The sequence below is a fragment of the Globicephala melas genome, chromosome 10 (genome assembly GCF_963455315.2).
Source record: "Globicephala melas chromosome 10, mGloMel1.2, whole genome shotgun sequence".
In the NCBI taxonomy this organism is placed as follows: domain Eukaryota; kingdom Metazoa; phylum Chordata; class Mammalia; order Artiodactyla; family Delphinidae; genus Globicephala; species Globicephala melas.
Window position 1 is genome coordinate 24,393,223 of NC_083323.1, and position 21,381 is coordinate 24,414,603.

The 21,381-nt window shown below is 39.8% G+C and overlaps 1 protein-coding gene across 1 annotated transcript in view; it reads right to left on the bottom strand.

The window, feature by feature from the left end:
- Positions 1-21,381, bottom strand: part of CFAP54 (cilia and flagella associated protein 54) — a 310,172-nt gene that overhangs the window by 265,877 nt on the left and 22,914 nt on the right. Inside the window, exons 5-9 of the mRNA XM_030856338.2 lie at positions 17,043-17,101; positions 9,030-9,173; positions 7,337-7,450; positions 7,112-7,213; positions 1,885-2,083 (exon numbers count right to left, since the gene is read on the bottom strand). Coding sequence (XP_030712198.2) covers positions 1,885-2,083; positions 7,112-7,213; positions 7,337-7,450; positions 9,030-9,173; positions 17,043-17,101 — 618 coding nt within the window. The remainder of the gene's footprint in view (positions 1-1,884; positions 2,084-7,111; positions 7,214-7,336; positions 7,451-9,029; positions 9,174-17,042; positions 17,102-21,381) is intronic.

The following is a 21,381-nucleotide window of genomic DNA, read 5'->3' on the forward strand; positions in this document are numbered from 1 at the left end:
AACAAGGAACCTTAGGGGGCAAATATCTTGGCGCTGTGTGGACAAGAAAGAAAGGCATCGGACAGAGGTTTGGAGTAGGAGGTCGGTCAGGGAAGGCCACCCCAGAGGGAGGAACATGGAATCTCAAAAAGAGAGGATTAGCAAGAGTTGACTAGTGAAACAGACAGCTAGAGATTACAGACTGGGAGCTCGGAAAAGAGATCTCAAATAGGGGTATAGCTTTAGAGTCATCATTACATATCCACAGTAAATGGGCAACAGACGGCTGCCTAGGACAGAGCAGCAAGGAACCCCAACAAGTAAGAGAAGGGCCGCGGGAGCAAAGGCTGCAAGGGAGAGCGTTTAAAGAGAAAGGAGTAGTCAACAGCAGCAAATACTACAGAGAGCAAAGGGAAGAAAAACACTGACTTTCAAATTGAACAATAAGGAGGTTATCCCTGACACTCTCTGTCCATGACAGAAGACTGCCAAGTATAAGCAGGAAGGAAAGAATTTGGGACAGTGAAAACAGACAACTCCTTCAATAAATCTGACTCTAACAAGAGGAAGAAATACAGGGGAGGAAGCTGGATAGGGATGAAGGGCAGTCTGCAGAGATTAGGCCCAAAGACCTAAAGAGGAGGAGAAGGAACATTCCTTCCACTTTAATGACAGACAGTGGATGAAGGTAAATTTTCAGGTGTGGGTGAAGGAAGTCAAGAGAATTCTCCTCTGAGATCTCGTACCTTCCTTGTGAGGAAAAGATGAGCCCAAACTGCGGCACAGAGGCTCCTTGCCCTCAGATGGGTGCACACACACACACGCACATCCTAAGCTCACTTAGATAATCATGATGATGTTACAAACAATTTTATGAAAATTTTAAGATATAGATAAAATCAAAGTACTATTTACCAAACAGAAGATTTTTTTAAAATGAAAAGAAATTCTAAATCATTTTATATCTATGGAAGAAATGTAATCCATAGTTAAAAACATTTCCACAAAGAGAATTCCAGGTCCAAATGCCTTCACCAGCAAATTCAAACATTTGAGAAGAAATAACACAAATCTGACACAAACTCCTCCAGATAATAGAAAAAGAGGGCAGAACTCTCAACTCTTATTATGAGGCCAACATGACCTTGAGAGCAAAACCCAAAAAGGATATTATAAGAAAGGAAATCTCTCTCATGAACAGAGAAGCAGAAATATTAAACACTAGCAAGAAAATCAAGCAATATATCAGAAGGATAATCCTCACTGCCAGATTAAGTTTATTCCAACAATATGGAGTAATTAAAAATTAGATAAGCAATCAATGTAATGTACCACATTAATAGAAATAAAAGACAAATCCATTCGATTAACTCAATAAATCTCAATAATCATAAAAAAGGTTTTGATAAAATTCAACAAATATTCAGGATTAAAAACATACAAAACTCTCATTAAACCAAGAATAAAAGAAACTTCATTAATCTCAAACAAGGTGTCTAAAAATATCCTTCAGCAAATATCAAAATTAATGATAAAATACTGAAAGCTTTCCATCTGAGATCATAAATGAGACAAGGATATCTGCTATCACCACTTCCATCCCATGTTTTACTGGAGAGCCTATCCAGTGCAAAGTAAGTCAAGAAATGCAAGAAAGAAGAAATTAAAAGGTTAAGAATTGGAAAGAAACATAATTGTCATTATTCACAGATCATATGATTGTATACATAAAAAATCCAAAAGAAAATCTACTAATACATTATCTGAATTATCCATTGAGTCTAGCAAGGTTGCTGAATTCAAGATCAATAAAAATCGGTATCAGTTTCTTAGGTATGGACTACCGTGCTAAAATTTTTGTTATTCATGTTCTACCATAAAATATTATTTTAACAACATATTTACTTATTAAAAGTTCTTTTCCTGCTATAAACAGTTCTGAGACAACATCACGAACTTCTACTTCATCTGTAACAACAGGTCCAGTTTGTAGTGTTCGCCGATTTGAGTCAGAGAGAGCCTCCAAGACAGCCAGAAACCGGGATGCAGTGCTATCAAACATCTCATCCAACAACTGTTCTGTGACAGTACGTGGCCACGGCAACTGGAATTAAAAAAAAAAAATACAGCTCCCTTTTTTAAAGTTCCGCGATGTTTGATAGTATAAGGCGAAGACAAGTAAGGTGAGCTTCATTAACGCTAGAAGAGAGAGTGGTTGGTCTGTGGATGAGAGATGGCTGCTTTTATGGTTTTCATTTTTTGAGGTGTCACTCCAGACTTTATTAAAGTTTATTTATGTCATGCTGCCATTACATCAAAAACGTTGCCATCTCTTTGTATGTTTGTGTTTCCAGAGCAGCCTAAAAAGGCTGTTTATTAATAAATGGCAGCATCAGTCTCTATATGGTTTGTAGTACCTCCATGACAGCCTTTAAGAACTGATACTCAAACTTTGGTTGCCTCAAAATCTCTCAGGAGCTCTTTTTAGATTCACAGACCAAATCTCCAGAGATTCAGTGAGTCTGGGTGGGACATTTTTAGTAAACACTGGAGGTAATTCTAGTGCAGAAGGTCCCCAAACCCAAATTTGAAACACTATTTTATAGTATAAATAACAGGTCTTATGGTAGCTAACTCTAAAAAAGAGTTGACCAGCTGTATACAAGTAAGCCAGAGCCAGTTAGAGCCGCGTGCAAATCCCTAGCCACTGTGCTTTGTGTCGGCCCAGAATGATTTCACCCCAAGCAGATGGCCTGCCTCCACACTTTAGTCTTCTCTCTGACAAATGACCTGTTCTCTGTACTTAGATTACCAGGAAACAAGAAAGGTAGCTCTAGATGGCTTTTCTAGAATCCATGTCCAGTTAGAGGATATCCATTATTTCCCACAATTTCCTTGCTTCATTCCTCTTCCTGGGGCAAAGTCAGAAAGACGGAAAAGCAAAAGCAGGGATAAAGCTGCTTTGGACTATTTTTCCCCAAACAAAAACTTCCCTGCTTATTAGCTTCCATGTGCTTTCAACCCTTAGGTTAACTGACATGTTAAAAACCTCAGTAAAGCTTAAGCTTCATGCCCTGCCCTCTCTTGCTTTACAAACAGACGTCAGGGTTTCTTCTAAGATGTTTGCTATGGGTTAAAACAGAGCTTTAAAAAATTATATTTAAACAGCATAATAAACTTTCTAATAATTAGAAGTATTCAAAATGAAATGGTAAAACGTAAATAAATTACAGTGAAATTGTTTTTTAAAATATCCTAGAAAAACTAGCAAAAAGTGAACTAGAGCTATAAATTTATCATAGCTATAGATGAATAACAAGCAAAAGATTTTAAAATATAAATATTTAAAAGACCTACAAAAAAATATTTAAAGGAAACACAATTAAAAAAACACTGGATTGGGGCTTCCCTGGTGGCGCAGTGGTTGAGAGTCCGTCTGCCGATGCAGGGGACATGTGTTCGTGCCCCGGTCCGAGAGGATCCCACATGCCGCGGAGCAGCTGGGCCCATGAGCCACGGCCGCTGAGCCTGCACGTCCGGAGCCTGTGCTCCGCAACAGGAAAGGCCACAACAGTGACAGGCCCGCGTACCGCAAAAAAAAAAAAAACAACACTGGATTGTCAAGCATGACAAGCAAAATATTAATCTCTATAAAAACAAAAAGCCTGGTGGTGGGATGAATTGGGAGATTGGGATTGACATATATACACTAATATGTATAAAACAGATACCTAATAAGAACCTGCTGTATAAAAAAATAAAATTCAAAAAAAACTGTAGGCATAATGAAAAAAGAAATGAGCCTATTCAAATACATTTTAAAAATTAAAATCTCTAGTAGATAAATGGTCAAAGCTGTAAAAGATAATTCACCTGAAAAGAAAATATAAAGAGTAAACACAAATATAAGGGAAAGTTGGATCAAAATAATAGTTAAAACAAGCCACTTTATGAAAACTGAATTATTTTTTAAATTAAGAAATAATAATATCAAAATGATAATAGCTTGTGGTGGAATTGGTACATGTGGACTGTCACCTTGGAGTACTTGTTTCGGAAATCGATTTGGCAATATATATCAAGAGAAATAAAAATGTTTGTCTAACATTATTCAAATTCTATACCTTGAATTTTACCCACAGGAAATAAAAGAAAGAAAAAATAATATACCTGAAGATGTTGATTACAGCAATATTTATAACAGCAAAGAATGGGAAAACAACTAAATTACTAGTAATAAAAAATATTAGACAAATCCTGGTACATGTACTGCATAGGGTATACTAAACCATCTTTTAAATTGTCAAGATGGATGAGAAGCTGAATGATATAACCCATGCAGTCAGTTCCAACCCTAAACACCATGGCTTCCATGACATCGGTGCCATAAGATGTATTATGTTAATTCCCCAACATAATACATCCACTCCATTCAAGCTCAGTTTCTCACTGTCTCACTGTCCACCAAAAGTCGTTGCTTACTTTTGCTTCCAAGCTATGTTCATGCTCTTGTCCTTTACTTAGAATGTTTTCCCCCCTTCTCCCTGTCTAATCAAATCCCGCTTGTTATTCCAAAGCCATTCAAAAAAGAACTTCAGGGCTTCCCTGGTGGCGCAGTGGTTAGGAACCTGCCTGCCAACGCAGGGGACACGGGTTTGAGCCCTGGTCCAGGAAGATCCCACATGCTGCAGAGCAGCTAAGCCCGTGCGCCACAACTACTGAGCCTGCACTCTGGAGCCCACGAACCACAACTACTGAGCCCGTGCGCCACGGCTACTGAGGCCCACGCGCCTGGAGCCCGAGCTCCGCAACAAGAGAAGCCACTGCAGTGAGAAGTCCGCGCACTGCAATGAAGAGTAGTCCCTGCTCGCCACAGCTAGAGAAAGCCTGCGTGCAGCAATGAAGACCCAAGACAGCCAAAAACTAAATAAATAAAAGAAAGAAAGAAACAAAGAAAGAAAGAAAGAACTTCGACTTCATCTTTTCCATGTGCCACCACTCTTGAACCACAGTAGGCCTTCGATACATGGCTACTGAATGAATGAATGAAAAATAAATAGTAATAGCTCATACAACTGAGGACCTACCATGTGCCAGGAACATTCTAAGGGCTTTACATGTAACTCATTTAATCATCACCGTTATTTCCTTCTTAATTCTTATCACAAGCTATAAGTTACTTATTTATTATGTAATTTTTCCACTAGAAGGTAACCTCTACGTATCTTGTTCACAGAGCAGGTACTTTAAAAATATGTATTGAATGAATCACTAAATGGTCAATCACTAGAAGTCTGAATTAGCAGTCTTATAAAACAATCCTTTGAAAGTCAAAAAGATTCACTGTGAGTTAACAACTGTCCTATGAACTCAGAAATTTTCTGTAAAATAGATTTAACGCACACTGAAATACTTTCGTTTGTAGAAACAGTAAAACGATTTCATAAATTTAAAGCAGAACATTCTGCAAAATATGCCTCCTGCTCTCTAACGAACACTATAGCATTACTACTTAACAATACCAGATGCAGGCTATTCAACAGCTCATCCAAGGAATTGTCTATAATTTGGCAAGCTACCACCCCCACCAATTACATACCACTGGTCAGTAAGGGATATGATTTGAAAGGAGGTACGAACTACATGCCTGGGATCAGTACTCAATTTATCTCAGAGACACTAAGTAGCAATAGAAAGCTACCATGTCCAAATATTTGTATTTAAATATGATTTATTTAAAAGAAAAAAAAAGGGCTTCCCTGGTGGCACAGTGGTTGAGAGTCCGCCTGCCGATGCAGGGGACACGGGTTCGTGCCCCGGTCCGGGAAGATCCCACATGCCGTGGAGCAGCTGGGCCCGTGAGCCATGGCCGCTGAGCCTGCGCGTCCGGAGCCTGTGCTCCGCAACAGGAAAGGCCACAACAGTGAGAGGCCCGCGTACCGCAAAAAAAAAAAAAAAAAAAAAAGAATTCCTCTCAAATATTATAAGAAGAAATGAGGAAAGAGAATGGCAGTCACTGGAGTAGTTAGAATACACTGAGCTAGAGACCTGGGTTCTGGTTCCGGTGCCGCCAGCAGCTGGCTTAAATGCTCTGGGCTTTATTTTCCCCGTCTGTAATAGAAAAGGACTGAACCAAATGATATCTAAAATTCCTTCCAGGTTCTGAGATTCTACTACTCTTCTGTCAGAAAGTGCTCATCTTCTTCCCCCTCATTTTCATTTTCAGTCCCAAAGAAGCTCACAAGAGAGTTTACAACTGTCTAGAATGATCAGGGAACACTTCAAAGAAATACAGAGCTGGGACTTAAGGAACACTGAGATTCAGAATGGCCAGGGAGAAGACAGTGGGAGAAGGAGAAAGGCAGAAGGGAGAAAGGGCAGAGGATCCCACAGGCATATCTATGTCCCACTCCTCTCCCTGGGAGCCCTTAGTGCTGTTGGCCAAACACACCTGTGGCCAAGAGGGGCCATGTGAGGAGTTCTGAATATGTTAGAAAGGAGGCTGCTGTCACTTCCATGCTGAGCATCACTGCCTGTGTGAGGTCCTCCAGAGCTCTCTTAGGTGCCCTCTGGCAGAACGACCCGGCAATTTTCCAAATGAGGACTGCTCCTCAACCTGGCCCTGAGCATCGGTCATGAGCAGAGCTCCTGATAACTATAATAATGTTTGACTCCAGTGGGAAATAAATTGCTTTAAGCCACTGAGACATGGGGGTTGTTTGCTGCTCCAGTATAACCTACACCCTAAACGCTCCCAAAGGTGAAACCAGAAGCTGATAAGAAAAGGTGCCTCCACCTCTTCTCCATCCTCAATGCCTTTGAAGCTGACACCAAGTGGTCAAAAGGCCTCTGCAGCACCACTCAGAAGCCTGTGCATTTGAACCTTTCCCAGGCTCTTCAGCTTCTTGGCCTTTCATGTTACAAAACTGGGATTGTGCGAAGGTACAAAAGCTTTGAGAAAGGGATGAAGCAAGGCCGTGTCCAAATTGGGAAGGCATTCTTCTATTTGCCACTGGTGCAGGGATTAGGGGCCAGGATTTAATACTTAGTGTCTAGGCTTAAAAGACAGAGAGGTATAACACAAACGCACTGCAAAAAGAGTCTAAAACAGAGAAGACATTCTGAGACTTACAGTTTGTGCTTCCCTTAGGTTAGCTCTTATATTTGGTCTAAAGAAGCTTTTGTTTCTTCTTCTAGATTCAAATACTCCCCTTTTGAAGATCATGACTGCCATCTGCCTCAAAAAGAAGAATTACATATGAAGTAACAGTGGGATGTACTTCTCAACTACTAATATTAAGTACTTAATCATTTGTAGAGTACAGTAGATTTCTGTTATTTCATGACATTTTTATACCTTTATCGTGGCCTCTCTATAATATCCTCTGGATTCTTCCTGTGATTGTGAGGAACTCATTAATTCCAGTTGCCTTAACTCATCAATTTTAGCCAAAGCACGCCGAGCAAATGCCTACATGCAATTAAAATAAATTTAATTCATAGTAAGTTAGAGTATAGTGATTAAAAATATATCAAGACAGTATGTTTTATTCTCCCAGACACTTGATTTAATTGGTGAATTAAACTCTATGCTGATGCTGATTCTTTAGAACATGGTAGCTATCCGGTCAATCATTTCCGAGAAGCACCACTAATTTCTGTAAATCTAAAGTTAATAAAATGTTGGATATACTAACTTTATGAATTAATTCAAAAAGTAAGGAAAGTCAAATTCTGGGCTAAACAGCAGCTTCATATAGACGATCACTTCTCTGGCATTGTACACACGTACGCACACAAGCGCGCGCGCGCACACACACACACACACACACACACACACACACACACACCCCTCCTCAGTGCTCTTCTCAAATTCTAACCTTTCTACCAAAACAAGCTGTATTATCTATTCAATTGTTCACACTGTCCACTAAATTGTGAGGTCCTTAAAGGGTCTTATTCATTTTTGGATTTCCAGTACCCAACATATAGGAAGTATTTATTAATATATGAGGAAAGGAAGCAGGCTAGCTTATTTAATCAGTTCACCATTATTATAATTCTTTAGCAATAACAGCAAAACAAGTTCAATTCATGCAATTTATTTTACTAGTTCTTTGAAGTACTTTATTTATAATTTATGAGTTTTCATGAAGATGCTTCTAGAACACAATAGTAACATAAAGGGTTACATTTTCCAATAAGAAAAAATTCCAATAGGAATCAAATGGTCAAAACTCTGCAAACATTTCGATCCCTGATAAATTTAATAGCTATAGAAACATGCCACCACTAGTACACTAAAACTACGCATGTATGGTGAGCAGTTTCTAGAATGTATCCTAGGCTAGAAAAAGTATCCCACAAGGGCTGTATTAAGCTGTCCTCCTGCTGAAATCCAACCCACCCTGTACTCACCAAGCTATGCACACTGGTGCAGGGACAGGTTCGCCCAAAGGAAAGGGTGCCTGTTTCTAATTCTCACCAAGACCCCATCCACTGACAAGCCAAGTACCACATACCATAATGAGTACCTGTTTTCATCTGCACAGAGGTGTGGCATAGAACAATAGAAGCCCCAACCAGTTAAGTTATAGTTCAAATATTCAATCAAAAATATACATAGGAAAAGAGGAAAAATAAGAAATAGAGTATACTAAATAAATGGTGGTAGGAAGCAGAGAAAAGCAAGACAAATGGATGGTAGGTGGCATGGAACACAGTAACTAAACAGGGAAAGAAAGTAGCTTGCATACAAGAATACAATAAGGAAGGGAAGATATCAGAGATCTGATTCAGAAAAGGAGTAAAGACGGTAGAACTGAATAGAGAATAAAGGGGGAAACAGGAAGTGATGCGAGAGACCAACAGAATGGAGAAGTCAAGCAAATTTCTGCAAATAAAGCCTGGGACTTTTGTCTTTGCTTCACTGCAATTCTTTGGGTTTTGTTTGTTTGCTTGTTTGTTTTCTTGCCGCTCATCTAAAGAAAAAAATGCTGAATATGTTGTATTTTTAAATACTGGCATCCTCAGAGTTAAAAGCAGCGTACCTCTCCGTGAATACCAGCCTGGCAGTCATAGTAGCATTGACAGACAGCGGTGTAAAGAGTAGCTCTCCACGTCAAGTACCTGATGGACAGAAGTGGGACCGAGGATTCCATACATACACTGGCCCACAGGAGATATTCCAAGGCCTGAGACAGAAAAAGGGCACAATAGAATGTCTTTTCATTTTAAGCTAATAATGCCGATTTTCATTTAATGTTATCAAATTATGAGTGGTGAGCCCAAGTTGCTGACTACTTAAACTAAAAATACCACAAATAATGAGTCAATTAAAAAAACAAGCATTTAAAAGTAAAAGAATTATCTCAAGAACTCAAAATCTCAAGTTAACCATTTTAGAATGTCTTCCTTCTTAGCTCCTAAAATCCTATGAACTCAGCTTATTTTTATTAACATTTATCAAGTGTCAACAGTAGTCCAGGAGCTAATTCCAACAATGCAATTGTTATTAGCTGGTCTCAAACCAATGTATTATTCTGAAAATAAACTGGCATAACAGGGTAGGGAAAAACAGGAAAGGCTTACAATCTGGGGTCTGTGATACTTAGCAGAAATGGTCCAGGATTAGAAGCAAAAAGACCTGGGCTTCAGTTCCAATTTTAACACCTAGTATCTGTGTCATTTTACTTCTCCAGACCTCAATTTTCTCATCTATAAAATGGATATTTTAGCACATCACTGCAGTACTATTATGGGAAGGAGATAATGTACATGACACACTAGGATGATTTTGACTCAATTGTAAGCCGTCCATAAATAATGCCTATTACCAGTGTAATTATTCCGAAGGTACAAACTGAAACAAAATTTGGGGGAAGGGTCACCATTGTTATTGGCCCATCCGTTGGAATATATGTAAGAGCCTCTTGTGCTATTCTATCTACAGTTAAAGAACTTTTCCCCACAATCCCAGTGATAATCCTTTTTGGACATATTTTTCCCATAAAGCCCTGGAAAACACTATTTGAAACTGGGAAACACTATTTGATGATAATGTATTCTGCAGTTAACTTCGTCAATATTTTCCTTTCTTTGAAAATATTCTAGGGACTTCCCTGGTGGCGCAGTGGTTAAGAATCTGCCTCCCAATGCAGGGGACACAGGTTTGATCCCTGGTCTGGGAAGATCCCACATGCTGCGGAGCAACTGAGCCCATGTGCCATAACTACTGAACCTGCGCTCTAGAGCCCACGAGCCACAACTACTGAGCCCACATGCTGCAACTACTGAAGCCTATGCACCTATGCTCTGCAACAAGAGAGAAACCACCACAAATGAGAAGCCCGCGCACCGCAACAAAGAGTAGCTCCCGCTTGACACAACTAGAGAAAGCCTGCGTGCAGCAACAAAGACCCAACGCAGCCAAAAAAAAAATATTCTAAAACCTCAAAGGGTAGCCAGGACATGGAAGCAACTTAAATGTCCATCAACAGAGGAATGGATAAAGATGTGGTATATATATACAACAGAATATTAGTCAGCCATAAAAAAGAACAAAATAATGCCATTTGCTGGAACATGGATGGACCTAGAGATTGTCATACTGAGTGAAGTAAGTCAGACACAGAAAGACAAATATCGTATGATACAGCTTATCTGTGGAACCTTTAAAAAAAGGGGTACAAATGAACTTATTTACAAAACAGAAGTCGAGTCATGAATGTAGAAAAATTATGGTCAACAGTGGATAAGGGGGGAGGGATAAAATGGGAGATTGGGATTGACACATACACACTACTATTTATAAAATATATAACTAATAAGAACTTGCTGTATAGCCTACTCAATACTCTGTAATGGCCTATATGGGAAAAGAATCTAAAAAAAAAGAGTGGATATATGTATATGTGTAACTTATTCACTTTGCTGTATACCTGAAACTAACACAACATAGTAAATCAACTATACTCCAATAAAAATTTAAAAAAAATAAAATTTCAAACGGTAAATGGACTGTACTGCCCTTCACTTGATTGAATATTAGAAGAAATTTGGGCTCTGCTCCACATATTGCTATTAGAACTATTACTGGGATGGAAATAAGAATCTATGAGCAAAGTATCTCAGAATATCAAATTCTAAATTCTATCCATGGGAAAATATCAGCCTTAACAAAGCAGTCTCCCAGGACTATTGGGATATTTCCTCACTTGTCTCCTTATCTTCTTAAATACCCCGCTTCCTTAAGCATCTTCCTTAATCCACCAGAGTTATCCTTCTAAAATGCAAATTGAGTTGTGTCACTCTTGTGATTTAAACATTCAATGGTTCCCTATTGTCTATATAACAAAGTTCAAACCCTTTATAGGGCATTTTTTTTCACATCTTTATTGGAGTATAACTGCTGTACAATGCTGTGTGAGTTTCTGCTGTATAACAAAGTGAATCAGCTATACATACACATATATCCCCATAGCCCCTCCCTCTTGCATCTCCCTGCCACCCTCCCTATCCCACCCCTCTAGGTGGTCACAAAGCACCGAGCTGATCTCCCTGTGCTGTGCAGTTGCTTCCTTTATAGGGCATTTATAGGGCACAACCTAGTCCCTGCCTTCCCCCACCCCACCCCCATTACTCTTGACCTTGCATAGTATGCTTAAAGCTGGTCCAAAATACTTTCCATTCCACAAAACATCTTAATGGTCCAAATATGCATCTCTGCTCACTCTGTTCTCTCCTTCCCCATAAGACTGAGCTGAAACTCTACCTCCACTATTAGCAGTGGTACTTGGACAGTTAAACTCCACGAGCCTCAGGTTCTTCATCTGCAAAACAGGTATACCAGTAACTGTTTTATAGGATTGTTTTCATTAATACATGCTAAGTGCTTAGAACACAGTAAACACATACTAAGTGTTAGCTTTGCTAATGACAATGAAGACAAAGAAGAAGGAAGGGGGAGCATGGGAAAGACAGAGGAAGAGGAGGAGGAGAAGGGGGAGGGAGAGCAGGGGAAAGAGAACTAGCTGCTGAAGAGGACTCTGCTAACATCCGTAAAGAGAAATGCTCTTTGCTTCAATTCTGCCTCTCCTGTAATTGCACTGTATGTATATACATGTGTATCTATACACTGTATATAATTTACATAGATTCTTACATACACATATATATGTCACATCCAATTGCATTAATATGCTCCTGTGTGTGATTCCAAAACCTTACTCTGATCTCTTTGAAAATAACAACAGTGCCTTTTTTGTTATTATATCCCCAGCACCTAGAGCAGTGCCAGGTACCTAGCAGATATTCCCAAGTGCTATTCAATGAATTCACTGAACAACCCTAAAGTCAGCAGAAACAACCAAGGGAGAGTTAACAAGTCGTCTAGATTCTCAAGAAAATAATGATAATAAATTTGGACAACAGAAAAAAGCTCCTCTTCCAATCACAAATTCAGCCTTCAATAACTGAGGAAATAATTAAGGAAAAATAAGTCTGTAGTAGTCAAACCCAATGTGAAAAGGCAAATCATCAAAAAGGTCCAGGAGCTTCACAGGTATAAAGCAAACCCATCAGATTGACAAAGCATTTAACAGTAAAAACAGATGAAACCCTGGTAACATTCAGACCCTATTACCATCTTTGGAGCCCTCAAAGACAATGTGTATAACATGTGTGCAAGCAGCTCAGCGGACATCTAAAAGAAAAAAGAAGCCTGAAAAGCCAGAACTCTCCACCGTCTGGTCAATTTTGAGTCCAGAGGAAAGGGGGCTGTTGGAAGCAAAGCGGGGTTTGACACAGACTTGTAATATTCTTTGCTATCCGCTGGGAATGTAAGCTCATCCCACTAGAATGCAAGTTCACCTTAGGAAAGGGCCCTGTCTGTCTTGTTCACACTGTATCCCCAGCCCCCAGAATTTTATCTGGCATGTAGTAAACATGCAACAAATCTCTGCTGACTGACTGACTGAACTTCATTGAAAAGTTTCAGTTCATGATGCTAAACATGGACCTACTTCAGGTAATCACAGGATCAAAGGGTTGAAAATCTATCTAATTTCATCCCCTCCCCAACATCACTAGCACCACCACCTGATGTCCCACACCTTCCCCGCCCACGACTTCCCACCTCCAGTAACAAGGAATATGCCACGTGGCATAAGAAGACAATTCTAAACATGAACTTCTGTAATCTGAAATGCAATCAACCTTGATACACCTCTGGTGCATTCATCCTAGTTATGTCTTCTGGAACAGCACAAGACCACTCAAACCTCAACTTGCAAATCACCGCCTTCCAAGAATCTGAAAGCACCTATGCAGCCTGCCCTCTCCCCCAGCTCTCTCTCCAGGAAAAAGATCCCCAAGCACTTCTATACCTCCCAGGACTGCACTTCCCTTTCCCATCATGGTTGGTCTTCCACGGCTTTGCTCCAGGTTGCCAAAGTCCCTTTAAAGTGTGTAACTAGACCATAGTGAAAGGAAACTCCCCCTCCCTGGTTCTAGACACTATATCTCTACTAAGTTGGCCTGGGGTCGCTTTACGGCTGTTTTCGTTGCTGCTGCTGTCATTGTTTGCTGATTTTGCCACACAACTGATATGGAATTAACAGTCAGCAAAACTCTTGAATTCCTCGTATCTGCTGCACAGAAATCTTATTGTGGATTTTACATTCAGGTTGTTGTATTTGGGGGGAGGTGGAATTAAACCATGTATAAACTCTCCCCCCCTTATATCCACATCTTTCCAAAGTTCTCAGGATTCCTGGTATTAGAAATTTCACATTTCAAAATAAAAATAGCATCAGTGAACAGCTGTTCACATGATGTTTGGGTTTGGCCTCAGACTTAGCATCAAAGACCCTAAATCACAGATTTTAGTGCCAGAAGGGACCTTAAAAGTAACCTAATCTGACTCCAAGAGACTAAACTGCTTGTAAGTGACAGAGCTGGGGCTGAAATTCAGGTCTCTGGATTCCCAAGTGCAGCAGGATTCTTCCCACTAAACAGGGAAACTATGACAAAAAGGAGAAAAGCCATCATTCCACTTAGGGCTCTGAGAAACCATCATTCAGGTGTTAAAGATGAAATGCCATTTCCAAAAAAAAAAAAAAAAAACCTCTCTTAATTTGTAGCATTTTTTCTTGCCCCTGAATTATTTCTATTAATAAAAACTTGACGATTCCAGGAGGACTATTGTCTTCATTAAAAAAAAAAAAAAGCAACTTTGAAAAACCATATTATAGGAGCCTAGCAAAAGCATGGTTCAGGTGTCAGGTAGGAAAAACACACACACAATTAATCAGCTGAGCCACAGGATGGCACTGCAGCGTCATTTATATCAACTCATACCCTTTGAGGGAAAACACTGAGAAGCATTTCAAAGGCTGGACTTGAAGTTTATGTAACCATATGAGGACTGATCTGACAACCACTGTTCAAGCCACACACTTTACCAAACTATTTCAATTTGGTAAATAGGGAAAACAGAAATCAACATTTTCTTAGAATAAATAGATTCTACTGAATTCTTTAATGTTTGCTGAGTACTATACTACAGTTGTAAATGCCTCAGAAGAAACTACAGCTTTTACCATAAAGGAAAGCAAACTGTCTTATGTCTTTAGGGAAAGAGGCTTAGAGAACTGCCCTCCCTCCATTCGCTAAGCTTATGCTGGTGACCTGCCTCAGCACAAAAGTGCTTCCCATTCGGGGAAAAGCCCTGGCCAGTCTTGGTCTTCAGGATGCCTTCAGTCATGTCAGAAAATATTTCAACATTGTATCAGGAGCTCCCACACAAGTCCTCCATTTGCAGAGATGAACCAAAATACGGTGGGTCATGGGATATGCCAACAGACACGCCTTATTCTAATGGTGTTGAGAGGCAGTACAGGGTGGCATTGGCTCTGGCCTCCCACTACATCTCTAACTAGATGTGTGACCTTGAGCGAATTAACCTTTCTAAGCCTCAGCTTCCTCGTCTATAAGATAAAGGTAATGATGGCACCTTCTCAAAGTGCTGGTGTGAGGATTAAATGAGATAATATGTGAAAGCGCTTAGAAGCATACCATAGAGATGATAAGCATTCATTCGACAAAGGACAGTGATGGTGGTGGTATCCACCTCATAAGACTATTATGGCATTATTGTGTATGCAAAGCCCTTCGCACAGTACCTAACACAGAGTAGGGATTCAATAATAATAACAAATGGTAATCATAATTCCCAGCTCCTATAGGAATAGGACTTTAGATTGCTCTGGGGTGACATCAAGAAAAGCCTAAGGATTCCACATCTGTTTCTCCTTCTGTCTTTTGCTATAACAGACTTGAACTCTAAAGTAGCTACAGAATCAGGAGGATTCAGACGTGGCTGGACTGCCAAGGGCTTGTCCCCATTAAATGGACCCATCGAGCCCATTTATAGTCTCAGCTCAGGAATCAACTCGTCAGCTGAGGGTCTGTGAATTTCAGGGTGAAAATTAATTTCCTTGAAACTTATTATACTGAACAAACTGAAAGAATTTCACCCTGATCTGAAAGTGCCAACTGTACAGCCACCCACCACCCCCAAATTCTTGCATTCCTCACTCCCTCACTCCCATCCCACAAGATTGGGACATAGAACGATCCTCCTTCAGGCCTTCCTTATTTTGTCAGAGAGAAACTCAAGTTATATGAGGGGGAAAGAAGATGTCTTACAAAGGGTATAAATAAGAAATTATTTTAAGATGACTATCATGTTAAATTAAAATTCTCTCAGCATTAACAAGTACAAACACTAACAGTTAAATGTTGGCACAGACATCTCTGCCCTTCAAAGTTCTGCCAGACAAATGCTATAAGCAGACCAAACTACGATGGCTCCACGGAGCAGTATTTGTTGCCACAGCAAGTGCAACAGGAGATTGCAAATTCTTTTTAGGAAATCATCTGGAACTGGATAGAGAATCGTTGCAATAGTCTGCAGGCCAAATTTACATTATACATGGGACAGTCTCCCCTCATTTTAAGTCACACTCAAAAAGCTGGCAGAGAGTTTGTTCAAGTCACTGTCAGTAATAGAGCTTTTAAATGCAAGGAGCAAAACAGAGAGAGAACACCCAATTAATGTTATCCACTAAGCATGCAAATATCTTTGCTTCTATCTATTTTTTAAGCATTGTCAACTTTTAAGATACTTGGCTGTGTTTTGAGGAAATAAGGAAAAAATATCTGTCCCGAGCGTTAGAATATTCAGAGCAAGGTTTGCATGCAGTTGAGAAGACTAAAGTAGTAGTGTTGCAAATGCCAGAAAGAACTCAAGTATGGTCTCAAGGAGAGTATATTGTCCCTTCTTGGCCTACATTCCAATGACTGGACAGTGAACACAGGGAATAAATATGTCTCCTGCAGACAGAAGTGCTACCAACATGGTAAGGAAGTCAACAGAAGTGTCAGCCACTTCCTCGAGCTGAAACCAAGCAGTAAGTACTGGTCAGTGAGAATCTTACTGTAAAACAAAGTCAGCTCAAAACTGGGACATAGTTTAAGAGTGTGTTCACCCAACTAGTGTCTGGACCATAAGTACAGTCCAGCTCTTCAAGCAAAATGCAGTCCAAGCTCCATAACAAGACATAAACAGGCTAACCATAGTTTATCACCCAAACCAGCACATTTTTAAAAGTGAAAGTAGGCACTATTAATACTTACTCCAGGACAACAGGCATAAAACAGGACTGTCTTGGGCAAGCTAGAATGGATGGCCACCCTCCCCAGAGATATAGTTATCAGATGGATGTTCAGTAACGTATTGACAAGTTATGACTAATTTGAGAGACTGAAGGGCACTGGAGAAATACCTATCAATTTTAGAATTCTTTCTTCTCATTAATACTTTATTGTCTACATTTTTACATGATCATATTAAAGGAAAACTAAAAACAGTAAACCTATGTAAATTCACTAACTTTTGTTATATAATTCACAAATTTTCTTTGTTTAGTATGCAATGCTAACAAAAGTCTTAAGAAAGCCAGGAATTACAGGGGAAGATATTTTGTCGGTAAATTCCATACCTTAGAAGAGTGACCTATGATCATCAGTTTTCTGCAAATGGTGTAAATGTAAATGGTACCTAGATGGAGAAAAAGATTAACATGTTTTACAGTCAAATGATGAAATTTTACATTCCAATTTCTGCAGTTTAAGTTGGTAGCTCCCAAAACAAGTGATTTTCTCATGAGAAAATCTGATACTGGCTAGAGAGTTATAATCATTATAAACTTTTTTGTAACTTGTAGCCAAATTACTGAAAGAACTAATATGACCATATTTTAAATATGTTGAAACAGGAATCTTTTAGTCTCTTTTTTTTTTTTTTTTTTTTTTCCGGTACGCGGGCCTCTCACTGCTGTGGCCTCTCCCGTTGCAGAGCACAGGCTCCAGATGGGCAGGCTCAGCAGCCACGGCTCACGGGCCCAGCCACTCCACGGCATGTGGGATCTTCCCGGACCGGGGCACGAACCCGTGTCCCCTGCATCGGCAGGCAGACTCTCAACCACTGCGCCACCAGGGAAGCACCTCTTTTAGTCTCATTTTAAAGGCAGTTTAAGTTTTGAAATATATTGAACAAAAGAGTATTTTAGTAGCATAATTTATGTACTTTGTGGTTTTATTAATTCACATAAAATGTTATGGATTCCCATGGTTTCCTCACAGTTGAAAAACTGAAGATTTATCTCCAAATAAGACTAGAATACACATTTAATCAGATGGCACACAATATGCAAGAAGGAAACTCATAATTTAAAACTCATAATGCATAAAAGGTTGTATTATATTCATTCACTGTCTCATATAATATTTACCCCATTATTAAGGTACGTCCCATAAGCACTCTAATGAAAAACGCCATTTCCAGCTCCTATTTAAGATCATTCAAGTATGATTTTGTTTTAAAATCAAGCCACTAATTAAATGAGGATAGAAGACTATTTTATGGCAGCATTTGGAGGACGAGTGGGGAATGACATCACCATATAGCCTTCTGTATACAAAGGACATTATCAGGCTATAAACATAACCCAAAAAACAGTATAATACCATGCTTTAAAAAGGCATGTAATTATAATGACAATCAATCTAAGTATTTTCTATAAAATATCTCATCTAAAATTCATAACCACCAAAATTCAACAATTCCAAATCCTATGTTCACGTTTAAACTTTAAAAGCTTCTGAGAAAACAGCATCTGCTCCAAAACACACATCCCTTGATTAAAATACATGTGCAAGCATAATAAACATTACACAAATCAGTGACCAGAAAGTACTGAATAGAATCTTAAACACTTAAAGTACCATAAAGTTCACAGAGAATACAAGTCCCCCACATTCTTAGTGTGCCTGCTCCCATGACAGAGAGTTGTTTATCTCATGTAAGATCCACTGGGGGAAAAAACCACTCAGCTAGTAAGAGCTCAAGCTCCGCATTCTCATCTCGACTTGGCTTTGTTGACCCAACTGTGTAACTGTGTTTTCAGGGGGAAAAAAAAAAAAAGTCACCAAGTAAGGATATGCATAGGAAACACATGACTCTCCACAAAACACGTGATTCAGGTGTAAGCCAGAAGCCCAAACATTCAGCAGTGGGAGCTGTGGGATTTCAGAAAGCCCCAGGAGACCGCCCTCAAGAATAACAAGGGCCCTCTGTATTTCAAAGATGTGCCTTTAACCTTTGCAGCCCTAGTGCACCCTGACTATAACAGAATCCTTCTCTGATGGTTCAGGATCTTGGCCTGGCTCACAGATTCCACGGCAGGAGCCCGATGGAGAGAGTACATGGTACAAAACGGAGCACAGACTAAACCTTTACGTTCTCAGGCTATCTTTGCGAGTTGGTTTGATTTTTAACCAAATCCCTAATACAGAGTTTATTGCCTTGTCACGTGACTCCTTTTCATCTAAGATAGCCACCACCAAAATAATCTTGACTATTTGAGGGTTCAAATGAGTTGGGTTCAGGTTAGTTGAGATGTCAGATGTTATCCAACATTCATTTACCCAGTTAGATTTTGTGAAAGAACGAAGACTGGTTAAATGTCTTAAAAACAAGGGTGTGTGTGTATAATAGTCAATTAAAAGAGTGTTAACATCTAACTGGAAAGGTCAAATGTATTTTGAGAAACTGACTGCAGGTCAATTTATTTTTTCGTGACTTAAATTCCAAAGTTTTAAAACTACAAGCTCTTTGCACTTGTTAATCTCCCAGTTGGAATGCCCTTCCCCCAAACACCCAGATGTCTCAGTCAGGTGTTTACTCCAACGGCATCTCATCTCAGGTGAGGCCTACCATGACCATTCCACTTAAAACTGCTGCCCGGGACTTCCCTGGTGACACAGTGGTTAAGAATCTGCCTGCCAATGCAGGGGACATGGGTTCGAGCCCTGGTGTGGGAAGATCCTACATGCTGCGGAGCAACTAAGCCTGTGCACCACAACTACTGAGCCTGAGCTCTAGAGCCCGCGAGCCACAACTACTGAGCCCTCATGCCACAACTACTGAAGCCCGTGTGCCTAGAGCCCGTGCTCCACAACAAGAGAAGCCACCACAATGAGAAGCCCGCGCACCACCACAAAGAGTAGCCCCCCACTCACCGCAACTAGAGAAGGCCTGTGCGCAGCAACGAAGACCCAATGCAGCCCCAAAAATTAAAATAAAATAAATAAATCTTTTTTAAAAAATAAAATAAACTTGCAGCCCAGCCCCAGCCCAGCCAGTGCTCTCCCTAACCCCTTTCTCGGCTCTACTTTCCTCCATAGCACTCATCACCATCTGATACATCACTTAGTCTTGACTTGTTCATCATCTCCCTGAAGCATTATGTAAGCATGAGAACAGGATTTTTGTCTGTCGTCCACTACTGTATCCCTAGCGTCTAGAACAATGCCTGGCACTTAATAAGTTTGAGATGAATTAACTAAAACAGGAACAGCAGTTAATGACACTAAGTATATATATCTCCCACAATCCAGGAACCTCACTCCTGGGCATAAGTCCCAGAAAACTCTCACACAGGTCTATAAAAGGACAGAGGCAAGGATATTCACTGCAGAATTATTTGTGCAGTTAGAGAGGCAGGGCAAACCAGGTACCCATCCCTACGGGTGCATAGCTATCTGCCAAATACAATTCAGCAGGCAGAGTTAACAAACTAGGTTTACATATAGCAACACGGCTAGATTCTAAAACCATAGTGCTGAGCTGAAAACTATTTAGGAAACAGGATAAAATCTAGAACACGATGTCATATGTATAAGGAAAAAGCACACACCAGAAAAAGGATGTAGAAGATACAGAAATCGTTCAGCCTTTTTTTTTAAAGAATATTGGGGGGTTTTGTGTGTGATCTGAAAAGGGTTTCAGACAGGTGCATCATTTCCACCTTTCAAGCAAAGCCTGACTGCAGGGCCCAACCCTCAGGCCTATCACTCCTTCCTGAGTACAGAAGCTCTGCCTGTTCAATCCCTGCCAAGATGTGTGAGGAATCCAGGTGCAGAGACAGCCGTGGCAACTCTGAGGATGAGGAGGCCCAAAAGCTTAACAATCACTGGACTGAAAAATGTCTTCCAGAGTCAGCCTTACCTCTGGTAGCAAATGTAAGGTCTAATTACAATCAAAATGTCAAATTATTTGGGGAGATCAAGGAAGTAAAAGGCTAGGAAATGTACTGTCAGTTGCCATGGATGAGAGAAAATCCAATATGTTTTCTTCCAGGTTATTTTACCCTGGTCTTAGACACACAGAACACACTCTTATTACTTTTCTTTCAGGAATATGTTATCCAGAAAACAATACTGTAGGCGACTCATCAGGTGACTCATCGTAACTTCAAATTGTAACTTTAAAGAGAATTTTAGTTGAATTTAAATTGTAAGTCTTAAAAGGAAAAAACAAATGCTACATTTTGATAGATAAGATTCATTTCATGAAACATATATAATACATATATAATGCATATACATGTACATATGTGTATCTGTACGATGCATATATATGTATGTAAATACACTATACACATACATACATGCACATTCTCAGAGCTCCTCACTCAAAATCAAGCAGGACAAGAAGGCTGATGCATAGGAAGCCCTGGTCATTGGCCGAAGTGTTCATGGAGAGGACCAATAAACGCATGATGCTTAGAAACGATCTAACCTGTCCTCCGATCCTTCCCCATTTATATTTACTTACTAACTGTGGTCCCTATTTTGTATATATGTGAAACTGATTATCCCCACAGCCTCTGACCCTCCCTTGAGCAGAAAATCCACAGACATGCTGTATAAGTCCCTCCTCGTAAGGACAAACTGAAATATAATAAAAATGTAAAAAAGCCCGCAAGTATCCTATTA